This window comes from Carassius gibelio, chromosome A12 (genome assembly GCF_023724105.1).
Source record: "Carassius gibelio isolate Cgi1373 ecotype wild population from Czech Republic chromosome A12, carGib1.2-hapl.c, whole genome shotgun sequence".
NCBI lineage: Eukaryota > Metazoa > Chordata > Actinopteri > Cypriniformes > Cyprinidae > Carassius > Carassius gibelio.
This window is the reverse complement of record NC_068382.1, coordinates 12,481,932-12,508,984: the sequence shown is the minus strand read 5'-3', so window position 1 is coordinate 12,508,984 and position 27,053 is coordinate 12,481,932. Positions and strand designations below refer to the sequence as shown.

Below are 27,053 nucleotides of genomic sequence, written 5' to 3'. Positions count from 1 at the left end.
AGTGCAAATTCTGAGGGGGTGCAAAATGTGTTATGAAGTTCATATGTACAGGAGTCCTCATTAAGTGTATGGATAGTTTGGGTGAAGGAGCTCCTCCAGAACCTCTTAGTATTGACCCCAAGGCTTTCTTACTGCAGCAGTGAGAAGAGTCTGTTGTTTGGATGGCGGGGATCTGTAATGATTATTTTGGCTTTAGTCCTTTTTATCCTGCAGGTTGGGAATTATACCCTCTGTGATTCATTCAGACTATCACACCTTGAGCAGGTTCTGTGTGGTGCAGCTCACACAATAGACAGTAATTCTGCTGCAGAGGAGGCAATAGTACACTTAGTATCTGTATCTTGGGGGACACCCTGAACTTTTCCTGGGGAAACAGGCATTGCTGTGTCTTTGTGATCGACTCTATCTTTTGACTCACATAGACTCAGAGCAGAACTGAATTCTGTAGTTTCAACTGCTGGAAGCTTGCTGTATATTTTTGATTGAGGATCTTACAGAGCTTACATATTTCTCAATGCTTGAATTTGTCAAATAATCAGGTATCAATTTGTCATCCTTAAATGGAAGTTCCACCCCAAAATAAAAATTTTGTCACCATTTACTTTGTCATTAAAAAGCATTGTGACCCACTCCACACAGTAAAGTTGAATGGTGACCAGATGACTAAATGTAAAATAAAAGTAGTCCAAAAGCTTTTGTGCTGTAGGCCTATTCCAAGTTTTCTTATACCATGTGTTAGCTTTGTGTAAGCAACAGATTCGTAAATTAAAATTGTTATTCAGGAAATTGTCTCTGCAGTTCTTAATTCTGAAAGAGGTCGGTAAGATTTTATGTATTTGAAAGAAACATTTTATTTAATCAAAAATACAGTAAAAGTAGTAATATTGTGTACATTATATATGTCTCGTAAACATTTGTGACACACTTTGAATATGTACACATTTAAATCGCATTAATATAATGACATTTTTCAATTAATAATTTGTTAGTGTCATCTACTTTACCATTGGTCACCATTTACTTAAATATAATAAGATCTATTAGATACTATTAGATCCTGCCTAATATCTCTTATTGTATTTTATGGAAGAAATGTCCTACTGTAACGACATGAGGGTTAGTGGAAGAATTTGAATTCTTATGACCGTTGTATTGGCTGTCTCATGGTTTCGATCAACCCTGTCAGTCAATATTGCCTTCATTAAACACATGTTTTAACTCTTCAGACGTCATTGGCGACCTAATCTGATTTTATTTCAGCCATTCTACCTCCTGTGTTCTGCTTGCAATAATGAACAGTCAGCGGCAGCATGTTGAACAAGCAAAGATCCACTCAGTAATTGAAGGGCTGCCCCTTGATATAGGCACAGAATCCTTGTGAGCTTTCTGGTTCAAGGACTTCTCCTGACTGGCAGCAGGAGAGATCATCAAGGGTGGTGATTAGATTTGGAGAGCACTTAACCTGATGCTTTCCTTATGGGGACTATAAAAACGTTTGCCTGCTGCCTGCAGTCTTGTGTGTGCTTTGGTAGGGGACAACTCAGAAGGTGAGGTGGTTTTCATATCCCTCTGTTTCCTTCCACACACGTTAGGTCTTTAATTGCTGTTGAAAGCAGATAAAAGTGAAGTTCTCTGAGGAGCTGCTGCACATCAGTGGGCTGACTGGGGGAAATCAGCTCTTGAAGAGCCCTCTCTTCTCTGTATGTTTAGCAGATAGAGATCTCTTTTGGGAGAGATTTTAATAGATTTCTGTGGGATTTGACACAGCTGGGAGAAATGGGGGACCTGTTGAAATTGAATGTTACGTAACTCAGAAAGAAAGTCAAAGTGAGGCTCAGTTTCAGGTATTGGGCATTGATAATGGCAATGTATCACAAAAGTAAGAGTAGTAATTGGCCTATTGCTTCATTTGCTATATGCTTCATTTTGATTTATTTTGATTTATTTGAAGCCATAATGAACATTCTGTAATTTATTATTAAATAGTAATTTATTATCTTTTTTATTTAGTCTATTATCTGTTTTGAAACCTGTATGAGCTTTGCAACACACACACAAAAAAAATAGTTATATACTTTTTTATTGTTTGCTTTTTTTTCTGTGGGCATGGAAGTTATTAACCATTGTCTTTTTGTCAGTGGAAAAGATCTTTGCATTGCCATCATGACAGGACCATTTGGAAAAGAATGACTCGTGCGACTCTTTTTCGGGTCGAGCCTTTTGTGAGGTATCGCAATATTGAAGCAGGGCTACGAACCTATTTTCCACGTTTCCCTCACTGCGCATGCGCGAAACCATAAACGAAACCATGGTGACACGGCTTGTAGTGTGGACTGAAGTGATGGAGGGAAAACTTGTGGAGTAATGGCATTAACATGCCTTTTCGACGTGTCATCGTTAACTTAACCACGACAGGAATGCCAGAGAGAAGCTCGTATAGTCCCCACGTATAGTGTGAGCAGTCAAATCGTAACTCGACGATTGGACCGTACAGTGAGCACATAATAATCGTGAGCTTTGGCTTTACATCGCATGCGATCTACTCGTACAGTGTGAGTTGGTACATTGCCGAAATCGCACAGTGTATGCCCGGCTTAAGGCTATTTTAGCCTTTATCTCAGGGGTTCTCAACCCTAATCAAACCCCCCTGAACAAGCTAATCAAGGTCTTCAGGATCGATAGGAAGTTACAGGCTGCTGAGTTTGATCAAAGTTGGAGCTAAACTCCAACAGGAAAGTGGACTTCGAGGGACAGAGTTGAGAACATGGCTCGAACTCAGTGGCTATTGACAGGCATTCTTTAGATTTGGTTACATATGTGAGTGATTTGCTTGCATTGTAGAGGGTTGCTTGAGTAAGGTGTTGCAAAGGCAGTTAATTCTCTCCATAGATTAGAATCATGGTCTGTTGGTTTAGATTTCTTTGTCTAGCATTCACAACACCACAGTCACTAATGCCAGCTCTAATTTCAGCTCCGCTACTCATTGAGTTTCAAATTCACAGCAGGCAATTAGCAAGATGCCCTACTTGTCATATTAGAGCTAACCTAAGGCTGTTATTAACAAGCTTCAGAACTCATCGCTTGACAGTCTGCCTTTACTTTAGAGAAATGTGGTTAGACTGGATGCTTTCCTATCTTCTGTGAGAAACAGAAACTTTACTCTGAATCCTCCACATATTGCATACTTCAGTATTCTTTTGAAGATTGAGAGAGCCATTGAAGATAGTATTTATATACTAGCACATGTCTGGTGCTGTATCTTGTTTTCCACTGAAAGCCGACTGTTCCAGCTGTGTTCATAGCTGCTGTGCTCAATATTGCTCCAGAGGATTTAACTGTAGTTTTTTTTTTTTTTTTGCTCCTGTTATCCACAAATCATCTGTGCATGTTATTCCAGAGAAGAAAAAATAAATATATGTTTGGGATAATGTGTGGAAATATATAAAAAATGTCAAATGAAAATATATGTAATTTTGCTCTGCGTAAAACCAAGTGCCAAATATCCTGAATATCCTGTTTTAAGAAATGGAGCTCATTAAACAATTCAATTTGGTTGCAGGTGTTATTTTATTGACATACAGTATTGTTCAAAATAATAGCAGTACAATGTGACTAACCAGAATAATCAAGGTTTTTAGTATATTTTTTATTGCTACGTGGCAAACAAGTTACCAGTAGGTTCAGTAGATTGTCAGAAAACAAACAAGACCCAGCATTCATGATATGCACGCTCTTAAGGCTGTGCAATTGGGCAATTAGTTGAAAGGGGTGTGTTCAAAAAAATAGCAGTGTCTACCTTTGACTGTACAAACTCAAAACTATTTTGTACAAATATTTTTTTTTTCTGGGATTTAGCAATCCTGTGAATCACTAAACTAATATTTAGTTGTATGACCACAGTTTTTTAAAACTGCTTGACATCTGGGTGGCATGGAGTCAACCAACTTGTGGCACCTCTCAGCTGTTATTCCACTCCATGATTCTTTAACAACATTCCACAATTCATTCACATTTCTTGGTTTTGCTTCAGAAACAGCATTTTTGATATCACCCCACAAGTTTTCAATTGGATTAAGGTCTGGAGATTGGGCTGGCCACTCCATAACATTAATTTTGTTGGTTTGGAACCAAGACTTTGCCCGTTTACTAGTGTGTTTTGGGTCATTGTCTTGTTGAAACAACCATTTCAAGGGCATGTCCTCTTCAGCATAGGGCAACATGACCTCTTCAAGTATTTTAACATATGCAAACTGATCCATGATCCCTGGTATGCAATAAATAGGCCCAACACCATAGTAGGAGAAACATGCCCATATCATGATGCTTGCACCTCCATGCTTCACTGTCTTCACTGTGTACTGTGGCTTGAATTCAGAGTTTGGGGGTCGTCTCACAAACTGCCTGTGGCCCTTGGACCCAAAAATAACAATTTTACTCTCATCAGTCCACAAAATGTTCCTCCATTTCTCTTTAGGCCAGTTGATGTGTTCTTTGGCAAATTGTAACCTCTTCTGCACATGCCTTTTTTTTAACAGAGGGACTTTGCGGGGGATTCTTGAAAATAGATTAGCTTCACACAGACGTCTTCTAACTGTCACAGTACTTACAGGTAACTCCAGACTGTCTTTGATCATCCTGGAGGTGATCATTGGCTGAGCCTTTGCCATTCTGGTTATTCTTCTATCCATTTTGATGGTTGTCTTCCGTTTTCTTCCACGTCTCTCTGGTTTTGCTCTCCATTTTAAGGCATTGGAGATCATTTTAGCTGAACAGCCTATCATTTTTTGCACCTCTTTATAGGTTTTCCCCTCTCTAATCAACTTTTTAATCAAAGTACGCTGTTCTTCTGAACAATGTCTTGAACGACCCATTTTCCTCAGCTTTCAAATGCATGTTCAACAAGTGTTGGCTTCATCCTTAAATAGGGGCCACCTGATTCACACCTGTTTCTTCACAAAATTGATGACCTCAGTGATTGAATGCCACACTGCTATTTTTTTGAACACACCCCTTTCAACTAATTCAACTAATTGCCCAATTGCACAGCCTTAAGAGCGTGCATATCATGAATGCTGGGTCTCATTTGTTTTCTGAGAATCTACTGAACCTACTGGTAACTTGTTTGCCACGTAGCAATAAAAAAATATACGAAAAACCTTGATTATTCTGGTTAGTCACATTGTACTGCTATTATTTTGAACAATACTGTACTAAAACATATACAATACTTGCTTAAATTAGGCTTTTCAACCAAGAAAAATCTCTCTTTATTTTTCAGGATGTCCATTCAGAGAAGAACAGGTTAAGGACCTCAAAGAAGCACTGAGAGGAAGTGACCCCGACATTCCTCTAGTGTTCGTCAGTGGCAACCATGATCTCGGCAACACACCCACTCCAGAGAGCATAGAGCAGTTCTGCCGTGACTGGGGCGATGATTACTTTAGTTTTTGGGTGGGTGGGGTTTTGTGTTTGGTGTTGAACTCTCAGTTCTTCTTCGACTCATCAGGCTGCCCTGAGTTAATGGAGGCCCATGAGGTCTGGCTGGAGAGTCAGCTGCAAAGAGCCACCCAGACCCCCTCCCGTCACGTGCTTGTCTTCCAGCACATTCCACTCTTCCTCAATAAACCTGATGAAGAGGATGACTACTTCAACCTGCAGAAGGGCATCAGAGAGCGCTTGATCCAGAGATTCAAACAAGCAGGTGAGAAGAAAGCACTTGAGCTTTACACATCGAAAAGTCAATGTTGTAAAGTATCGAAGAACAATCTGTCTTTAGGAGTGCCATATCATCAGAATTTTGTTTAGCCTTTTCCCCAAAATTATGGTAAATAGTAATACAAATATTTTTCCAACATTAATTTTTTTTTATTAGGGCCCGAGCACCGAAGGTGTGAGGACCCTATTGTATCTGCTTCGTTTATTATTATTATTAGGGCCCGAGCACCGATGGTGTGAGGACCCTCTTGTTTCTGTGTTGTTTATTATTATTATTATTATTAGGGCTCAAGCCCAAAGGGCGAGAGGCCTATTGTTTTCCTTAGGATTATTTTTTATTATTATTATTATTATTATTATTATTATTATTATTATTTTTTTTTTCCAACGTCTCGGGGGCTTTTGGGGCCCTTAACGTGCTTAAAAAGTCTTGAAAATTGGCACACAGATTGGAACCTGCGGCCATTAGGGCCGGGCAGAGACTGATACACGGGCGTGGCACAGGGGCTCTACAGCGCCCCCTGGAATATGGAGGGCCATATATCATACATTCTTGCTCGTAGACGTATGAAACTCGGTACACATATAAATCTCATCAATCCAAACAACTTTTGTATTGCATATCATAGGCTCCGCCCAACAGGAAGTTGGCTATTTAAGGTTTAGTATTCAAATTTTTCGTCAAAGTTGTGGGGGCTTTGGGGGTCCTTAACATACTCAAAAACTCTTGAAAATTTGCGCACACTTTGGAATCTGTGGCCTTTAGGAGCCTGCAGAGGCTGGGACCCGGGCGTGGCACAGGGGCTCTATGGCGCCCCCTGGAACACAGTCATAAATGTTGATGTATAGCTCACACATACTTGCACATATTCATATGAAACTCAGTACACATATAGATCTCATCGTGCCGAACAACTTTCGTATTGCATGTCATAGGCTCCACCCAACAGGAAGTCAGCTATTTAGAGTTATGTAAAAAGCGCATGCTCTGGAATTTGAAATACTTGTCATAGGTTTTTTTCTCGATTGCCGCCAAACTCGGTCAACATGATCTCAAGACACTGGGGATGAAAAATTGCCAGGGGATTTTTGATATCTCGAACGGTTTGCTCGTGGCGAGGCGTTGAAATTATGGCGAGAAATGAGAAACAGGAAATGTCTAATACCGTCCACATACAGTTCCTGATATTAATCAAACTTCATCAGATTATTCGTTGTATGATGTCGATCGCATATATGTGACTATTAGGAGTCAAAGTTATAGCGCCACCAACTGGCAGAAGGAAGTGTGTCATTTTCAAAATGATTTGAATTCAGCATCTTATTATTACTCGATTTGCTTCAAACTTCATCAGAATAATGTTAAAACACAGCTGATATAAATCTGCAAGGGGGATATTGATATCTAAAAAATTGTTGCCGTGGCAACATGTCAAACTGGAATACTTCTCAGGTGATTTTGAGGCAAATAACATACTTAGAATTTCACAAAACTCTGAACACACATCAGTATTTCTGATAGGAACTTAAATTGTGAATGGATTTTGGATAGCTTGAATGGTTTTGCCGTGGTGATTTTTTTAAATGACCTTACAAAGGGAATCATTATTGTATTTTTAAATTGCAGCTTCCAAACACGTCAAAGAATTTTTTCATACAGATGAAAAAGTCATTCTGAGGAAATATGCATAGTTTCACGACTTTACAACACTGTATGGATAACAGAAAATTAAAAAACTGTCAGACATCTCATCTCACTCTGTCCCTCTGTTTGAGTATATGTGCTTCAGACTTCCGTTGTCTGAGAGAAATAGCGCCCCTACAGGTTCAATTCCCGGACTTTTACTTTCACTTTTAAATCGGTTAAAAATACAAACAAATACTTAGATTTAATTCACACTGACAAGCTAAACCAACATATCTGATTATTACCGGTTCAGGGCTCATGGATAAATTATTTCTGGCCAGAGATATGTGAGAAATAGGAGAGATGAATCACCGCTGTGATCACGAGCGTCTGGAGTAAAGAGCTCAGAGAAAACGAATTTATTCCTGTTTTAAAGCTTTTAAAAATAAATTATTACAGCGATATCACACAATCAACCAATTAGAACACACCAAGAGCTAAATTAAGATGTTTTTGAACTGTTTGTGTGAAAATGAAATATTTGCAGCTGCCTATCTGAAATCACCGCCTCCGATCAGCGCGTACAGTGTCCAGCTCAAAACAAACGAATTTATTCTTGTTTAAGAGCTTTTTTAAATAAAATATTACCACAAATGCACACAATAAACCCATTGTAACACAACAAGAGCTAAATGCAGGTGTTTGTGACCTGTTTAAGTGTGCAAGACTATTTGAAAGCGCGACTGGCAGAATAACATATATCTCTGGAGCTGCAGGATTCTGTCTTTCGTCGTACGAACGAACACATCACGGACAAGATTATTTCAAAATACATAATAGCTTGGCGACTATAAACGAAAACAGCCACGTGAACATAAACTGGATCTACTGGATTTGAATATTAAAGTGACCACATTTACCACTTGCTTCTGTCTTCAATTTTAATCTATATAAAAAAAGGAAACTCATTCGACTTGGCTGCTTTTTTAATGTGTGCGTATTTATTTATTTATCTTTTTATACATTTTGTATAATTTCATAGTTTGTGTATTACAATTATAAAAACAAAAATAAAATTAGCCACTCACATAGAAATAGCTTAGGCCTTAACCTTTTTCTGACAGTTTTAGGGATTTTTAAAAATCCTAAAAAAACCTTATTTGTGCTGCAAATAATAATTTAAAACTCATTTGATACTGACCTATGACATCCTGTGACATTATATTTATTTTAATTTACATAATCTCATGGATGTAACAGTAAATCTGTTCAGCTCACAGATCAATACTAAGCTGTAATGCAAGCAGAACTTTCACAAATGCTTATGAGTCATTTAAGGATTTGATAACACTGTAAAATAATGTCTAATTTGTTAACATTAGCAAATGCATTGATAACACTATAATAACTGCACTCATTAGTAAATAGTCAGTTCATGCTTTATAAAGCCTTGTCCCAATATTAATAGTCAGGAGTAAGCAGTTCATAAATACAGCTATAAATAGCTTGTCCTTGGTTTATAAGCACATTTATTAAAAAGGAGAGTAAAGGGTCAGTTATCTTCCTATGAAAAATAAAAGATAAAAATAAACAAACAACAACACAGATTGATACAGAACTCAGAAATTTTATTGTGGATTTATGATAAAATCAGCCTGTAAATGAATTCATACTCCTCCTCATACTACTCCATACTCCTTTTTCAACATGAAGCCAATATACTGAGATGTTAAATTGTGAATGGGTTTAGGATAGCTTAAATGGTGTTGCCATAGAGATTTATTAAAGTAACATAAAAAATACAATAATTATTTTACTATATCTTTAAAATTTTTCATTCTAACTCTTCATAATTTTTTATATAAGTAGAAGTCCTCATTTGAAGGAAGCACAGTAAGTTTCATAGCTTTATCATTTTCAAGAGCCAGCATAAAATTAAAACTATCATAACTTATAAATCAAGCTTGCAATTCTTAGTACCAATAATGGCCACCAGATGGAGCTATAGGATTACTTTTAAATATTTATTGTAGAAACGAGTATGATTTAAATCATTTATAGAAATCTTTCAAATAAAATAATATGTATTTTAGGAATTTTACTGATAAAATGATCCTCACTTAATTAGAATAACAAGCTGAAGTATTGTGAACCGTATATTAAGAATAATTCTTTATAGGCTTTATGGACAGATACGTTTTGAGTGACTCTTGAAGGTTCAGCACCACATCCTCTTTTACCACTGTTTAAAGAATTAATCTTACAGAACAGGTGTGAATGAATTTTGGATAGCTTGAATGGTTTTGTCGTGGTGATTTTTTGAAATAATAGTAAAAAAGGAACCAGTAAATGTCTTTTTATTTTTTTAAAGTGCAGCTTCTAAACACTTAAAAAAAAAATGTACACATAGAAGACAAGTCATTCTGAGGCATATTTCCTCAGAATGACTGGTCTCATGACAATAGTTTCATGACTATACAACACTATATGGATGATAGAAAATTAAAAAACTATCATACATCTGATGTCACTCAGTCCCACTGTCGGTAATGTGTGTGTGTGTGTGTGTGTGTGTTAAGTGAATTAGGTGTGAAACTATCAGGGAGCATTTAGTCTCCAGCGCCAACATTTTACAGAACTGCCACTTTCCTGGAGTCTCAGAATTACAATGTGTCAGGCTCTGAGAGACTTAAGATTCCAAAAAATGATTTAATTGGAATACCATGAAGTATTGTGAAATACTATATATTAAGACTTTATATATAGGCTTAATAAACAGATTAGAGTGACTCGTGAAGGACCAGCACCACCTCCTCTTGTTCGATGGTTTGAGGAATATATCTTCCAGAATCCAGGATTAAAATTTAGGAGCTCATTTTTATTCCACCTCCTTTCCTGAAAGTCTGTCTTGCAGAATTGACTAAAAATTTATCTTCACATTAATTCCTAATTATTTTGCAATTCTTTTTGTCAGTTCTTCTTGACCTGTTTTTCTCTTCCAGCTTTCCTGGACTATTGTATAGCACTCATAAATGATTAAATAAAAAATAATGGTAGTTATTAAGATTGATATGGTTTGGAATTGGTAAAATGTGCTTGGAAAAAAATCACAATAAAACAATGTTTTAATGTTTAAGTTTGGAATATTAACTGACATGAATGAATGCTATATAAATATTGTTCATGTTAACATAATGTTTATAAATGGAATCTTATTGTAAAGTGTTACTAAAGTTATATATATATATATATATATATATATATATATATATATATATATATATATATATATATATATATATATATATATTTTGTTCTGTGAATGTGATTTTAAAGTCTAGATGATTCGGATTAACCCTTTAACTGCCATATCCTTTAAAACCTCACTGCCAGAGGGATATTGTGAATGCATTTGCCCGCTGGGCACAGTTTACCTGATGCCACCGGGGTGGCGATGGCATTGGTGGCTTGAGCCCGCCATCGCTGCTTGCAGCTATATTTATTATTATTATTTTTCTGAAACTTTCTCGAAAAGTCATGAAACTTGGCAGACACGTCAGAGCTGGAAAAATATTAGGTATGCAATGGTTTGCTAAGGTGGGTGTGGCAAAATGGCTCGACAGCGCCACCTATAAATTTTCAACGAAGTGCATCTTGAGCTACGTTTCACGTTCTTGTATGAAAATCGGTACACACATGTAACACACCAATATCTACAAAAAAGTCTCTTGGTACGAAATCCAAATCCCAACAGGAAGTCAGTTATTATTTTTTTTCTCATCCGAAATTTTGTCATTTTTGCCATTTCCGGGGGTTGTACTTTAACGAACTCCTCCTAGAGATTTATTCAGATCAACACCAAAGTTTGTCAGTGTAATCTAAAGGCCTTTGCGATGTTAAATTGCGAAGATCTAGAGTTTTCGTTTGAGGGTGTGTCTGTGGCGGCTTGGTGAATTTCGATGTTTCGCCATGAAAAATGAAGTTGCTATAACTTAGACATAAAATGTCCAATCTGCACCAAACTTCACATGTTTGATAAGACTCCTGACCTGAACAGATCAACATTCCCAAATTTAGTTATAGTCATAGCGCCACCTGCTGGCAACAGGACGTGAATGCCTTACGCTGCAATGAACTACTAGAAATCTAATAAAATCTAAATTGTGTTATGGTCAGTTTAATCTAAAGGCCTTTGCGATATTGAATTGTGATTATCTTGAGTTTTCGATAAAGGGTGTGTCCTTGGCGACGTGACAACGTTTGATGTCTCGCCATGGGAATAAAATTTGTAACTCAGGCATAAAATGTCTGATCTTCCCCAAACTTCACATGTTTGATAAGAGTCCTGGCCTGAACACAACTGAAGGCCAATATTCCATTGGGTGTGGCGAAATGGCTCCATAGCGCCACCTATACATTTTCAACGGAGTGCACCTCGAGCTATGTTTCACGTGCATTTACAAAAATCGGTACACACATGTAACACACCAATACCTACAAAAAAGTCTCTTGGTACGAAATCCGAATCCCAACAGGAAGTCGGTTATTTAGAATTATCTCTGCAAAATTGGCGTTTTTTTTGCCATTTTCAGGGGTTGTACTTTAACGAACTCCTCCTAGAAATTTATTCCGATCAACACCAAACTTGGTCAGTTAAATCTAAAGGCCTTTGCAATGTTAAATTGCAAAGATCTTGAGGTTTCGATAAAGAGCGTGTCCATGGCGGCCTGACAAATTACGATGTTTCACCATGAAAAAGGAAGTTGCTGTAACTCAGACATACAATGTCCAATCTGCCCCAAACTTCACATGTTAGATAAGACTTCTGCCCTTAACAGATCTACATGCCCATATTCAGTTATAGTCATAGCGCCACCTGCTGGCAACAGGAAGTGATATGTTTTATGCTGCGACAAGCTACTCCTAGAAATCTTTTGACAGAAGTGTAATTTTTTTGTGGTCAGTCTAGTCTAAAGGCCTGTGCAATGTTAAATTATGGAGATCTTGAGTTTTTGTTAAAGGGCGTGTCCATAACGCCTTGGCACAATTTGATGTCTCGCCACAGCAAGAGAAGTTGTTGTAACTCAGGCATAAAATGTTCGATCTTCCCCATACTTCACATGTTCGATAAGAGTCCTTCCCTAAACACATCTGAAGGCCAATATTCCATTAAAATGATAGCACCACCTGCTGGAATAAACATTGATATATTCTACTTATATTTATGAGTTTAAACGCATATTTCTCACCGTTCACCTATTAACTAAAGCCACTCGCTGCCGGTGAGCCCGGGTGCGAGGGCCCGTTCATCGCTGCTTGCAGCTTTAATTAGGGCTCAAGCCTGGAGGGCGAGAGCCCTATTGTTTTCCTTAGGATTATTTGTTATTATTATTATTATTATTATTATTATTTATTATTATTATTTTTCTTCAAGGTTTCGGGGGCTTTTGGGGCCCTTAACATGCTTAAAAAGTCTTGAAAATTGGCACACACATTGGAACCTGCGGCCATTAGGGCCGGGCAGAGACTGATACACGGGCGTGGCACAGGGGCTCTACAGCGCCCCCTGGAATATGGAGGGCCATATATCATACATACTTGCACATAGACATACGAAACTCGGTACACATATAGAACTCATCAATACAAACAACTTTCGTATTGCATATCATAGGCTCCGCCCAACAGGAAGTTGGCTATTTGGGGTTTATTATTCATATTTGTCGTCAAAGTTGTGGGGGCTTTTGGGGTCCTTAACATACTCAAAAACTCTTGAAAATTTGCGCACACTTTGGAATCTGTGGCCTGAAGGAGCCTGCAGAGGCTGAGACCTGGGCGTGGCACAGGGGCTCTACGGCGCCCCCTGGATCACAGTTATAAATGTTGATGTATAGCTCACACATACTTGCACGTATTAATATGAAACTCAGTACACATATAGATCTCATCGTGCCGAACAACTTTCGTATTGCATATCATAGGCTCCGCCCAACAGGAAGTCAGCTATTTAGAGTTATGTAAAAAGCGCATGCTCTGGAATTTGAAATACTTGTCATAGGTTTTTTACTCGATTGCCACCAAACTCGGTCAACATGATCTCAAGACATTGGGGATGAAAAATTGCCAGGGGATTTTTGATATCTCAAACGGTTTGCTCGTGGCGAGGCTTTGAAATTATGGCGAGAAATGAGAAACAGGAAGTGTCTAATACCATCCACATACATTTCCTAATTTTAATCAAACTTCATCAGATTATTCATTGTATGATGTCGATCGCATATATGTGACTATTAGGAGTCAAAGTTATAGCGCCACCAAGTGGCAGCAGGAAGTGTGTCATTTTCAAAATGCTTTGAATTCAGCATCTTATTTTTACTCGATTTGCTTCAAACTTCATCAGAATAATGTTAAAACACAGCCGATATAAATCTGCTGGGGGGATATTGATATCTAAAAATATTGTTGCCGTGGCAACATGTCAAACTGGAATACTTCTCAGGTGATTTTGAGGCATATAACATGCTTAGAATTTCATCAAACTCAGAACACATATCAGTATTAGTGACAGCTAGACACTGGCAAAATTTCATAAGAGGGCGTGGAAGAGGCACTCTATAGCGCCACCTTTTGTCAAAAGTGGGGGGGTTAGTTTTAGCTACAGACACCAAACTCAGTACAAAAATTGTTCTTATCAAGACGGACAACTTTCTAATTCACAGTCATCAGCTACGACCAACAGGAAGTCGGCTATTTTGATTTGAATGTGGATTGTTTTTTACATTTAGCTGTGAATTAATGCATACTGCTCAGAGGAGAGTAACACTATACACACCAAACTTGGTGTACATGTTGAAAAAACATTGAGGAACTTAAATTGTGAATGGGTTTTGGATAGCTTGGATGGTTTTGTCGTGGGGATTTTTTAAAATGACAATAAAGATGGAATTATTAATTTTCCTGCATTTTTTAATTCCAAACACTTCAAAACTTTTTTCATACAGAAAAAAAGTTATTCTGAGTAAATATGCATAGTTTCATGACTTTACAACACTGTATGGATAACAGAAAATTAAAAAACTGTCAGACATCTCATATCACTCTGTCCCTCTGTTTGAGTGTGTGTGCTTAGACTTCCATTGTCTGAGAGAAATAGCGCCCCTACAGGTGCAGTTACCGGAATAAAAAAGGGAGGAGACTGTCTTTTGGTTTCGATTTTAAATCGGTTAAAATACAAATAAATACTTGGATTTAATTCACACTGACAAGCTAAACCAACATATATGATTATTATCAGGTCAGGGCTCATTAATAATTGATGTGTGGTCAGTGATACGTGAGAAACACGAGAGATGAATCACCGCTCTGAGCAGGAGCGTGTGGAATGATGAGCTCAGAAAAAAACGAGTTTATTCTTGTTTTATAGCTATTAAAAATAAAGTATTGCAGCGATATCACACAATTCACCAATTAGAGCACACCAAGAGCTAAATTCAGATGTTTTTGAACTGTTTGTGTGGAAATATTCGCGGCTGCCTATCTGAAATCACTGCCTCCGATCAGCGCGCGCAGTGTCACAAGTTCAAAACAAACGAATTTATTCTTGTTTAAGAGCTTTTCAAAATAAATTATTGCCATAAATGCACACAATACATCCATTATAACACAACACGAGCTAAATGCAGGTGTTTGTGACCCGTTTAAGTGCGCAAGACTATTTGAAAGCGCGACTGGCAGAATAACATGTGTCTCTCGAGCTGCAGGATTCTGCCTTTCGTCGTAAGAACGAACACATCACGGACAAGATTATTTCAAAATACATAATAGCTTGGCTAATATAAACGAAAACAGCCACGTGAACATAAACTGTTGAGAAATAAATCTGAAGTGGATCGACTGGATTTTAATATTAAGTGACCGCATATACCAGCTGCTTCTGTCTTCAATTTTAATCTATATAAAAAACTCATTCATCTTGGCTGCTTTTTTAATGTGTGTACGTATTTATTTATTATTTTGCTCTAACAAGACTTAATCTATATTTAATTAAATCAATTACATTTGATTTTACATTTGATTTGTCCATTTCTGCATCTAAACGCCTAAAAACCTAATACTAAAAATAATAAGTAATTATACTATTGTTAGCAATTTCTTTATCGTCCAATTTATCTGGTGTACACACTTTATTTTCATAATAAACTCGTTTGTTAGATTATACACAGTTATAGTGGTCTATAATAAATATTGACAGGTTTTATTCAAGCTGTTTAGAATGATTGCCATAGGCTAATTTTTAAAAATGTAAATCCCAAAAAAAAAAAAAAAAAAATTGTAAATAAATAAAAAACATTGGAAAAGAATAACTTGTACTTTTTTATACATTTTGTATAGTTTCATAGTTTATGCATTATAGTTATAAAAACAAACAAATTTAGCCACTCACATAGAAATCTTAGGCCTTATCCTTTTCTGACAGTTTTAGGGATTTTTAAAAATCCTAAAAAACCTTATTTGTGCTGCAAATAATAATTTCAAACTAATTTGATACTGACCTCTGACATCCTGTGACATGATATTTATTTGAATTTACATAATCTCATGGATGTAACAGTAAATCTGTTCAGCTCACAGATCAAGACTAAGCTGTAATGCAAGCAGAACTTTCACAAATGCTTTTAGGTCAATAAAATCATTACAAAACACTTACAAATCATTTAAGGGATTTGATAACACTGTAAAATAATGTCTAATTTGTTAACATTAGCAAATGCATTGATAACACTTTATAATAACTGCACTCATTAGTAAATAGTCAGTTCATGCTTCATAAAGCCTTGTCCCAATATTAATAGTCAGTAGTAAGCAGTTTATAAATACAGCTATAAATAGCTCATTTATTAAAAAGGAGAGTAAAGGGTCAGTTATCTTCCTATGAAAAATAAAAAAATAAAAATAAACAAACAAAAACACTGATTGATACAGAACTCAGAAATGTTATTGTGGATTTATGATAAACTCAGCCTGTAAATGAATTCATTCTCCTCCAAGAAGACACAAGTAGTTCACACCAAACTTTTTTAACATGAAGCCATATACTGAAGATGTTAAATTGCGAATGGGTTTAGGATACCTTAAATGGTGTGGCCATAGAGATTTATTAAAGTAACATAAAAAAATACCATAGTTATTTTACTATATCTTTAAAATTTTTAATTCCAACTCTTCATAATTTTTTATATACCTAGAAGTCATCATTTGAAGGAAGCACAGTAAGTTTCATAGCTTTATCATTTTCAAGAGCCAGCATAAAATTAAACTATCATAACATATAAATCAAGCTGGCAATTCTTAGTACCAATAATGGCCACCAGATGGAGCTATAGGATCACTTTTAAATAATTATTGTAGAAACAAGTATGATTTAAATCATTTATAGAAGTCTTTCAAAGAAAAATAATATGTATTTTATGTATTTTACTGATAAAATGGCCCTCACTTAATTAGAATAACAAGCTGAAGTATTGTGAACTGTATATTAAGAATAATTCTTTATAGGCTTTATGGACAGATACGTTTTGAGTGACTCTTGAAGGATCAGCACCACATCCTCTTTTACCACTGTTTAAAGAATGTATCTTACAGAACAGGTACGAATGAATTTTGAATAGCTTGAATGGTTTTGTCGTGGTGATTTTTTGAAATAACAGTAAAAAAGTAACCAGTAAATGTCTTTTATTTTATTTTTTTTAAGTGCAGCTTCTAAACACTTCAAAAAAATGTACACATAGGAAATATGTGAAATATGCATAGTTTCATGACTATACAACACTATATGGATGATAGAAAATTAAAAAACTATCATACATCTGATATCACTCTGTCCCTCTGTCACTGTGGGTAATGTGTGTGTGTGTGTGTGTGTGTGTTAAGTGAATTAGGTGTGAAACTATCAGGGAGCATTTAGTCTCCAGCGCCAACATTTTACAGAACTGCCACTTTCCTGGAGTCTCAGAATTACAATGTGTCAGCTTCTGAGAGATCTAAGATTCCAAAAAATGATTTAATTAGAATACCATGAAGTATTGTGAAATACTATATATTAAGACTTTATATATAGGCTTTATGAACAGATTATAATGACTCGTGAAGGACCAGCACCACCTCCTCTTGTCCGATGGTTTGAGGAATATATTTTCCTGAATCCGGGATTAAGATTTAGGAGCTAATTTTTATTCCACCTCCTTTACTGAAAGGCTGTCTTGCAGAATTGACTAAAAATTAATCTTCACATTAATTCCTAATTATTTTGCAATTATTTTTGTCAATTCTTCTTGACCTGTTTTTTTTCTTCTTCTTTTCTGACCTCATGACCCAGACAGCATTTTTGTACAATGGTCAAGTCTTAATTTATCCATTTCTGTATTGCATTTGTGTTTGATATTTCTCATGGGTATTTCATAATTTTCGACTTTGAGTTAAAACAGTTTGAGTTAAAACTCTTTTTTGGCGCATTTCATCTGTAAAAGAAAACATGCCTAATAATTCTGCACACATGAATATAAGGAGTTTTTCTCTTCCAGCTTTCCTGGACTATTGTATAGCACTCATAAATTATTAAATAAAAATAATGGTAGTTATTAAAGGTGCTGTAGGGAACTTTTGTAAAAAAATATTTTTTACATATTTATTAAACCTGTCATTATGTCCTGACAGTAGAATATGAGACATATAATCTGTGAAAAAAATCAAGCTCCTCTGGCTCCTCCCAGTGGTCCTATTGCCATTTGCAGAAAGTCATGCGCTCCCGGTAAAAAACAACCAATCAGAGCTGCGGTCCGTAACTTTGTTTGTGTTCAAAATGTAGAAAAATGAACATAATAAGCGAGTACACCATGAATCCATTTTCCAAACCGTGTTTTTAGCTTGTCCTGAATCACTAGGGTACACCTATAATAAGTGTTTATATTCGGACTATTTTAGATTGCTTCGGGGATACCGTGGCGGAGTAACCCAGTACCTTTGTGATTCTTCATAGACATAAACAGAGAGAAGTAGCTCCAGCTACAATGTTCTTCTGCAAGACGCGAGCAGTTCTGTTTATTAACCGCTAGAGCGTCAAAAGTTCCCTACCGCAGCTTTAAGATTGATATGGTTTGGAATTGGTACAATGTGCTTGGAAACAAATCACAATAAAACAATGTTTTAATGTTTAAGTTTGGAATATTAACTGACATGAATGAATGCTATATAAATATTGTTCATGTTAACATAATGTTTATAAATGAAATCTTATTGTAAAGTGTTACTAAATATATATATATATATATATATATATATATATATATATATATATATATATATATTGTTCTGAATGTGATTTTAAAGTCTAGATGATTCGGATTAACCCTTTAACTGCCATATCCTTTAAAACCTCACTGCCAGAGGGATATTGTGAATGCATGTGCCCGCTGGCCACAGTTTACCTGATGCCACCGGGGTGGCGATGGCACTGGTGGCTTGAGCCCGCCATCGCTGCTTGCAGCTATATTTATTATTATTATTATTACGGTGCCAAATGAATCGCCTTTTTGAAGGCCTAAACATACTCAAAAAGTCAGGAAAATTTGCACACACCTCCGAACTGGCGAAAATTTACGTCTGATATGGGTTTCAGAAGTGGGCGTGGCAAAATGGCTCGATAGCGCCACCTATACACGTTCAGCGGTGTGCGCCTCAAGCTACGTTTCACGCACATGCACGAAAATTGGCACACATATGTAACACACCAATACCTACAAAAAAGACTCTTGGAGCGAAATTCTAAACCCAACAGGAAGTCGGTTATTTTTAATATTATGAGCATATTTTGTGTAATTTTGGTCATTTCCATGTGTTGTATTTTAACGAACTCCTCCTAGAGATTTATTCAAATCAACACCAAATTTGGTATGCCTAATCTAAAGGCCTTTGCAATGTTAAATTGCGAAGATCTTGAGTTTTCGTTGAAGGGCGTGTCCGTGGCGGCCTGGCGAATTTCGATGTTTCGCCATGAAAAATGAAGTTGCTATAACTCACACATACAATGTCCAATCTGCCCCAAACTTCATATGTTTGATGAGACTCCGAACCTGAACAGATTGACATGCCCATATTCAGTTATAGTCATAGCGCCACCTATTGGCAACAGGAAGTGACATATTTTACGCTGCGACGAACTACTCCTAGAAATTTTATGACATCAATGTCTTTTTTGTGGTCAGTCTAATCTAAAGGCCTGTGCGATGTTCAATTGTGAAGATCTTGAGTTTTCGTTAAAAGGCTTGTTCATGGCGCCGCGACGAAGTTCGATGTCTCGCCATGGGAATAAAAGATGTTATAACTCAGGCATAAAATGTCCGATCTTCCCCAAACTTCACATGTGTGATAAGAGTCCTGGCCTGAACAGATCTGCAGGCCAATATTCCAGCGGGTGTGGCAGAATGGCTCTATAGCGCCACCTATACACATTCAACGGAGTGCGCCTCGAGCTATGTTTCACGTACATGTACAAAAATTGGTACACACATGTAACACTCCAATACCTACAAAAAAGTCTCTTGGTACGAAATCCGGATCCCAACAGGAAGTCGGTTATTTTTAATTTTCCCTTCAAAATTGCTGTTGTTTTTGCCATTTTCAGGGGTTGTACTTTAACGAACTCCTCCTAGAGATTTATTCAGATCAACACCAAACTTGGTCAGTGTAATCTAAAGCCATTTGCGATGTTAAATTGCGAAGGACTTGAGGTTTCGTTAAAGGGCATGTCCATGGCGGCCTGACAAATTTCGATGTTTCGCCATGAAAAAGGAAGTTGCTGTAACTCAGACATACAATGTCCAATCTGCCCCAAACTTCACATGTTGGATGAGACTCTTGACCTGAACAGATCTACATGCCCATATTCAGTTATAGTCATAGCGCCACCTATTGGCAACAGGAAGTGACATATTTTACACTGCGACAAACTACTCCTAGAGATTTTATGACATCAATGTCTTTTTTGTGGTCAGTCTAATCTGAAGGACTGTGCAATGTTAACTTGTGGAGATCTTGAGTTTTTGTTAAAGGGCGTGTCCATGGCGCCATGACGAAGTTCGATGTCTCGCCATGGGAATAAAAGATGTTATAACTCAGGCATAAAATGTCCGATCTTGCCCAAACTTCACATGTGTGATAAGGGTCCTGGCTTGAACACATCTGAAGGCCATTATTCCATTATAACGATAGCGCCACCTGCTGGCAACAGGAAGATTGGCACACATATGGAATAAACTTTGATATATTGCACTTATATTTATGAGTTTAAATGCATATTTCTCAACGTTCACCTTTTTACTAAAGCCACACGATGGCGGTGAGCCCGGGTGCGAGGGCCCGTTCATCGCTGCTTGCAGCTTTAATTTTATATGTATCTTTTTGTCATAAGAACAACAGGACTTAAATTATATTGATTAGCATTTTTCACATTGCTTTCACAAGGCATAAATAAACAATTTTAGTTCTCATTTATATAATAAGATAATAATATAAATCTGCTTTTCAGTAAGTGACTTATGGTTTTTTTCTGAGTGATTTGCCAAATGGTTTGATAAAAAAAAAAAAAAAACTGATTAATTTGTTTGTGAATTGGAGAGAAAGGGTAATATATCAGTAGTATTTATATATTTACTAGTCTACATAATGGAATTTTGAATAGTTTAGAACTTTTCATATTCCAGCAAAACAACTAATATATATATGCTCATACATACAGTTGTGGTTTTCACATAAATGACGCTTACATATAATCCACAAGAGAAAATAATATTCAAATTTATAAAAATGACCCTAGTTCTAGTGTTGTCACGGTACCAAAATTTCATTATTCGGTATCAATACCAGTGAAAATCCACGGTTCTCTGTACCAATTTCGGTACCCGAGCAAAATATACTTTCATTTAATCCAAACTGTGGACATATTTAATTTTAAAAGGCTTTTCAATTTTTAAGTAAATAAAATAGTAAATATCATCATGTCCTACTTGTTTATTTTTTTACCCTAATAAAAGTTATAGGAGCTTTAAATAGTTAAAGAAACTTCATTCTAATGCTCATTATATGAACGTTAGCTGCGCTTATGCTAACGATAAATTACTCTTATAACAGCGTTCATTTAAATCCGACATTCAAATTTAAACATTTTATATTATTCATAACAGTGTCGTTTTCTATTTGTTGCTACATATATATATGCAAATTAGGGCCGGGACTTTAACGCGTTAATTGAGATTAATTAATTACACAAAAAATAACGCGTTAACTAAGATTAATTAATTACAGAAAAAAAAATTCCCGCATTTTTAATAACGTATTTTTGCACCGCGGAACGTTTCTCACTGGATGAGTTTCGGCGGACCGATTATACTGGAGCACCAACTAGCGTTCGCATATCACTGCAGCACATCGAGCCTCAAGTATCACCTCAACGAAAAACACATAGCAGCTAACGTGGACTTTACACTTTATGTTGAACTATGTATTATTTTGTTGGTGCAACAGTTTATGTTGAACTCTTTTATTGTTTTGGCCAAGGTTATTGAGAGTTGGACTTAGTATGTTATGGCCTCTGAAGCAACAGAGAGATGTTTTCTAATAGTCAGTGTTTCCAATGTTCTGAATGTAATTGACAGTATTGTGTTTTACTTAAAAAACACTTTACAGAAGGTTCCAGCACCTATAAGCTTCCTGAATTTCTGAAATGTACTATTTCTAAATTGTTTCTAAATATGCTATTGCTACACTTAATGGCAAAAATTGCACTGGTCTGCTAGACTTGGTTGAACAAAAATAAATAATATTTTGTTGCTTAAGCTTATGTATTCAGTCATTATTCAATGGTATACTATAAATCCATGTGAAAAAAAATACTGTTATTAGGTCAAATATTTATATGCGATTAAAATGCGATTAATTTCGATTAATTAATTACAAAGCCTCTAATTAATTAGATTAATTTTTTTAATCGAGTTCTGGAGAGAGTGTCCTAATGCAAATTAATTCTCTGCCTGCAGGAGGAGCTTGTAGTGCAGGAAAGATATAGGTTTCTCCGGTAACGGCTGTAAACAAATAAGCCTGCGCTCACAAACACATTTTTTAATGTGTCAGATTAGTTTACTCTCTATTTATTTTCAGTTATACATCAGTTCTGACACCAGAAACCATTAAATGAGTCTCTGTCCTGTGTATGTTGGAAAAGTTATAAGTAAATCCAATGGGTTAACGATTATGTTAGCCATAAGGAAAAAATATAGATAATTATTTGTTTCTAAGGTTAGTGTTCAAAAGAAACTATATATATATATATATATATATATATATATATATCTTTGTATGGTCAGAGATGCATCATGGTGTGTTGATACTGAAAATCAGGCAAAACATTCAGTCTCAAAAAAACTAAAAGTGACATTGGATTCAAACTTTAATCTCATTTTATATACAGGTGCTGGTCATATAATTAGAATATTATCAAAAAGTTTATTTATTTCACTAATTCCATTTAAAAAGTGAAACTTGTATATTATATTCATTCATTACACACAGACTGATGTATATCAAATGTTTGTTTCTTTTAATTTTGATGATTATAACTGACAACTAAAGAAAATCCCAAATTCAGTATCTCAGAAAATTAGAATATAACTGAAGACCAATACAAAGAAAGGATTTTTAGAAATCTTGGCCAACTGAAAAGTATGAACATGAAAAGTATGAGCATGTACAGCACTCAAATACTTAGTTGAGGCTCCTTTTGCTTGAATTAATGCAGCAATGAGGTGTGGCATGGAGTCAATCAGTATTTGGCACTGCTCAGGTGTTATGAGAGCACAGGTTGCTCTGATAGTGGCCTTCAGCACTTCTTCATTGTTGGGTCTGGCATATCGCATCTTCCTCTTCACAATACCCCATAGATTTTCTATGTGATTAAGGTCAGGCGAGTTGCTGGCCAATTAAGAACAGGGATACCATGGTCCTTAAACCAGGTACTGGTAGCTTTGGCACTGTGTGCAGGTGCCAAGTCCTGTTGGAAAATGAAATCTGCATCTCCTTAAAGTTGGTCAGGAGCAGGAGGCATGAAGTGCTCTAAAACTTCCTGGCATACGGCTGTGTTGACCTTGGACCTCAGAACACACAGTGGACCAACACCAGCAAATGACATGGCACCCTAAACCATCATAGACTGTGGAAACTTTACACTGGACCTCAAGCAATGTGGATTGTGGCCTCTCCTCTCTTCCTCTAGACTCTGGGACCCTGATCTCCAAAGGAAATGCAAAATTTACTTTCATCGGAGAGCATAACTTTGGACCACTCAGCAGCAGTCCATTCCTTTTTGAAGTGAGGCGCTTCTGACGCTGTCTGTTGTTCAAGAGTGGCTTGACACAAGGGATGTGACAGCTGAAACCCATGTCTTGCATACGTCTGTGCATAGTGGTTCTTGAAGCACTGACTCCAGCTGCAGCCCACTCTTTGTGAATCACCCCCACATTTTTGAATGGGATTTGTTTCACAATCCTCTCCAGGGTGCGGTTATCCCTATTGCTTGTACACTTTTATTTTTACTACATATTTTCCTTCCCAGAGCTCTGTGAACAGCCAGCCTCTTTTTTAAATGACCTTCGATGTCTTGCCCTCCTTGTGCAAGCTGTCAATGGTCGTCTTTTGGACAACTGTCAAGTCAGCAGTCTTCCCCATGATTGTGTAGCCTACAGAACTAGACTGACAGATCATGTAAAGGCTTTGCAGGTGTTTTGAGTTAATTAGCTGATTAGAGTGTGGCACCAGGTGTCTTCAATATTGAACCTTTTCACAATATTCTAATTTTCTGAGATACTGAATTTTGGTTTTCCCTTAGTTGTCAGTTATAATCATCAAAATTAAAAGAAATAAACATTTGAAATATAACCGTCTGTGTGTAATGAATGAATATAATATACAAGTTTCACTTTTTGAATGGAATTAGTGAAATAAATAAACTTTTTGATGATATTTTAATTATATGACCAGCACCTGTATGCTGTGTGTTCATGGAAATCGAGTAGTGTGTAATGTAAATGAGTCGGGTGCTGTAGTGGGTGACAGAGAAGGGCTTGATCAGAGCATTGACACATCAACTTTTGCCATTTCAATTTCCACAATGATCAAAACATGAAGTATGCAAAATACTTTTTTGCTTAAAAAATAGAAAAAAAAGAAACCAATCCTCTTGGAGATCAGAGATCACTGTCAGAGGAAAACACAGCCGCTGCCCACAGACTAATTTTACCGGGCTCCTTGAGCTCGTAGATTTAATATCCTGCTGCAAATTATATTTGTATGATTCAAACCGCATTTTCTAAAAGGCAGCGAGGCTGTGAAACATCTGCCTTGGGTGGAAAACATTCTAATCACTCCAGATGTAAGCTTTTTGAGGTTTGTACAGTGGGTGGCATTTGCAATGGCTACATATAATATACAGTTCCTGATATCGTAAGCTGTTTACAGACCTATATTCCTCTGCATCACTGACATAGCAGTAAAATACTGTTAATCTCTAATGCCCCGTCCATCAGGTTCTCTGTGCTTTGTGTTAAGTTAGGGGTGTGGCGGTACTAGTATCAGTACCGAACGGTTCCCGGGAAAATTCCAAATGGAAGTGATCATCCCTATCCCCTTAGAGCGGGGACTTAGGAGTGAATAGTGCACGTGCATGCCATTTAGTCGTTAGGAATGCACTTTGCTAAAAGAACAAAATAATTTCCTCATCATCTTCACCTGGCATGTTCCTAGCATAGCATCAGCAGATGTCACTGTTTTACTGTCATAAATGTTTTGTTTAATTGTTGTTAAATAAACAATAACAAATAAACATACATTTTATATTTTAAAGAAGTTTTTAAAATCGCTATATATATATATGAAAACGAATATATATATATAAAACTTTTTAAAATATAAAATGTATATTGTGTTTATGTCGATGTCCATCAGCGAAACTGCTGACGGACACCTGCTGCGTTGTCACGGGAACATCCCAGCTGAAGATAATGTAAGACTAATCTGGTCTAAAATGTTTACAGCTACCAATAAGAGAGTAGAATTTGTAGTTTTTCTTACTGTATAAATACATTGCACATATTTTCTCCTTAAATCAGATATATTTGGGTATGATTGTAGGGTGTTTTGAACACTCATATGTACAGAAAAACCCATGAGACATTTTATTGTTTCACATTCAAGTCTATCCTAATGGCATCTTTTATAAGAGCCATGGTTAAGCGAAGTTGAAATGTTTGTGTGCTTTGTAAAAACCAATTGATTGCATCTTATTGGTAAATGTACTCTTGACAACAGTACTAAACACTCAAGTAGAAATAGAACTTGTGCTATCTTAAAAGGCAACTTGTGTTTTTGAGCCCGCATTGCATTGCATTATAATGCATAAACCTTTCTCACACTGCCAGTGGTGCTATCTTGTAGTGTGTTAATTAGCAGTGAAAAGCCAAGTGTTTCCTCTGCTATTTCAGCTGTCTTAATGCTCTCATTCAGCACACGCCAGTAGAAATGAGAGCGGGATTTGGTTAATCAACACAATGCTTGTCATCTGCTGAGAATTGTAGGTAAGCTGGCATGCGTGTTGTTTTAGGCAGACATTGAAGAATAGTGTGTTCTGTGGAGGTTACAGTGTGATGGAGTGCCCATTGTTATCAGATTTCCTTAAGGAGAGCCTTGGCTGTGCTTTTGTGTCTCTTAAGATCTTGCATCATTGTACGGAATGTTTCAGGGGTTTAAAAGATAACTAGCAACTGAACATTTAGCAAAAAATTACTCAACCTGGTCGGTCCACAAGCCTTTGACTGCATTTGGGGTTTCTTTGAGTATTATGTCTTTGATTGGTAATTTGGTTTAAAGGAATGGTTCCCCCCAAATGAAACTCCATTATTAATGCGTTAATGCATTTTAACTTTGCTTCTTGGAAAAGCACACAAGTGAGTAATTTTGGAACATCAAAATAAATAAAATCATGACACAAAACACGATACTTTCTTTTCTGAGATTAATATATCTGTTCTGAGACAGTCATGATTATACAGCCTAGAAAGTGCACAAAGAGCGCTCCCTCTATAATCTCTAAAAGCTGTCAATCACTTCAGTTTATCGCAATCTCATAATGTCCCGTGAATCATTGAAGCTGTCTGCATTGCACAATGAATCTCTTATTTAGATCGTATCTACACATTGATATCCTGAGAGGATTCGCAAGCTTGCAGAACTCAGCACTCTACAAAAACTTTGTGATTTGAGCGGTGAGTGAAAATTTGACACTCTCTCCAGAACACAAATACACCCTGGAGCATTTGGCAAATATGTTTCAGTAATATCAGATTCCCCCTGTTTTCTCAGGGTCCTTAGTGGCCTCTTACCTTGAATCATATAATCTGTTTATTGCAAACACTCAGCTTTTTGCTTCACAATACATTAATTGATGGACTGGAGTCATGTGGATTATAATCTGTTTGATGTGTCATTCTGTCGGCACCCATTCACTGCAGAGGATCCATTGGTGAGCAAAAAAGTGACATTCAGCCAAGTATGGCAACCCATACTCAGAAATCATGCTCTGCATTTAACTCATCCAAAGTGCACCATTTAC

General features: G+C 36.6%; 1 protein-coding gene across 1 annotated transcript in view; it reads left to right on the top strand.

The window, feature by feature from the left end:
* The window catches only part of cpped1 (calcineurin-like phosphoesterase domain containing 1), a 46,840-nt gene that overhangs the window by 11,008 nt on the left and 8,779 nt on the right, over positions 1 to 27,053 (top strand). Inside the window, exon 3 of the mRNA XM_052611216.1 lies at positions 5,279 to 5,701. Coding sequence (XP_052467176.1) covers positions 5,279 to 5,701 — 423 coding nt within the window. The remainder of the gene's footprint in view (positions 1 to 5,278; positions 5,702 to 27,053) is intronic.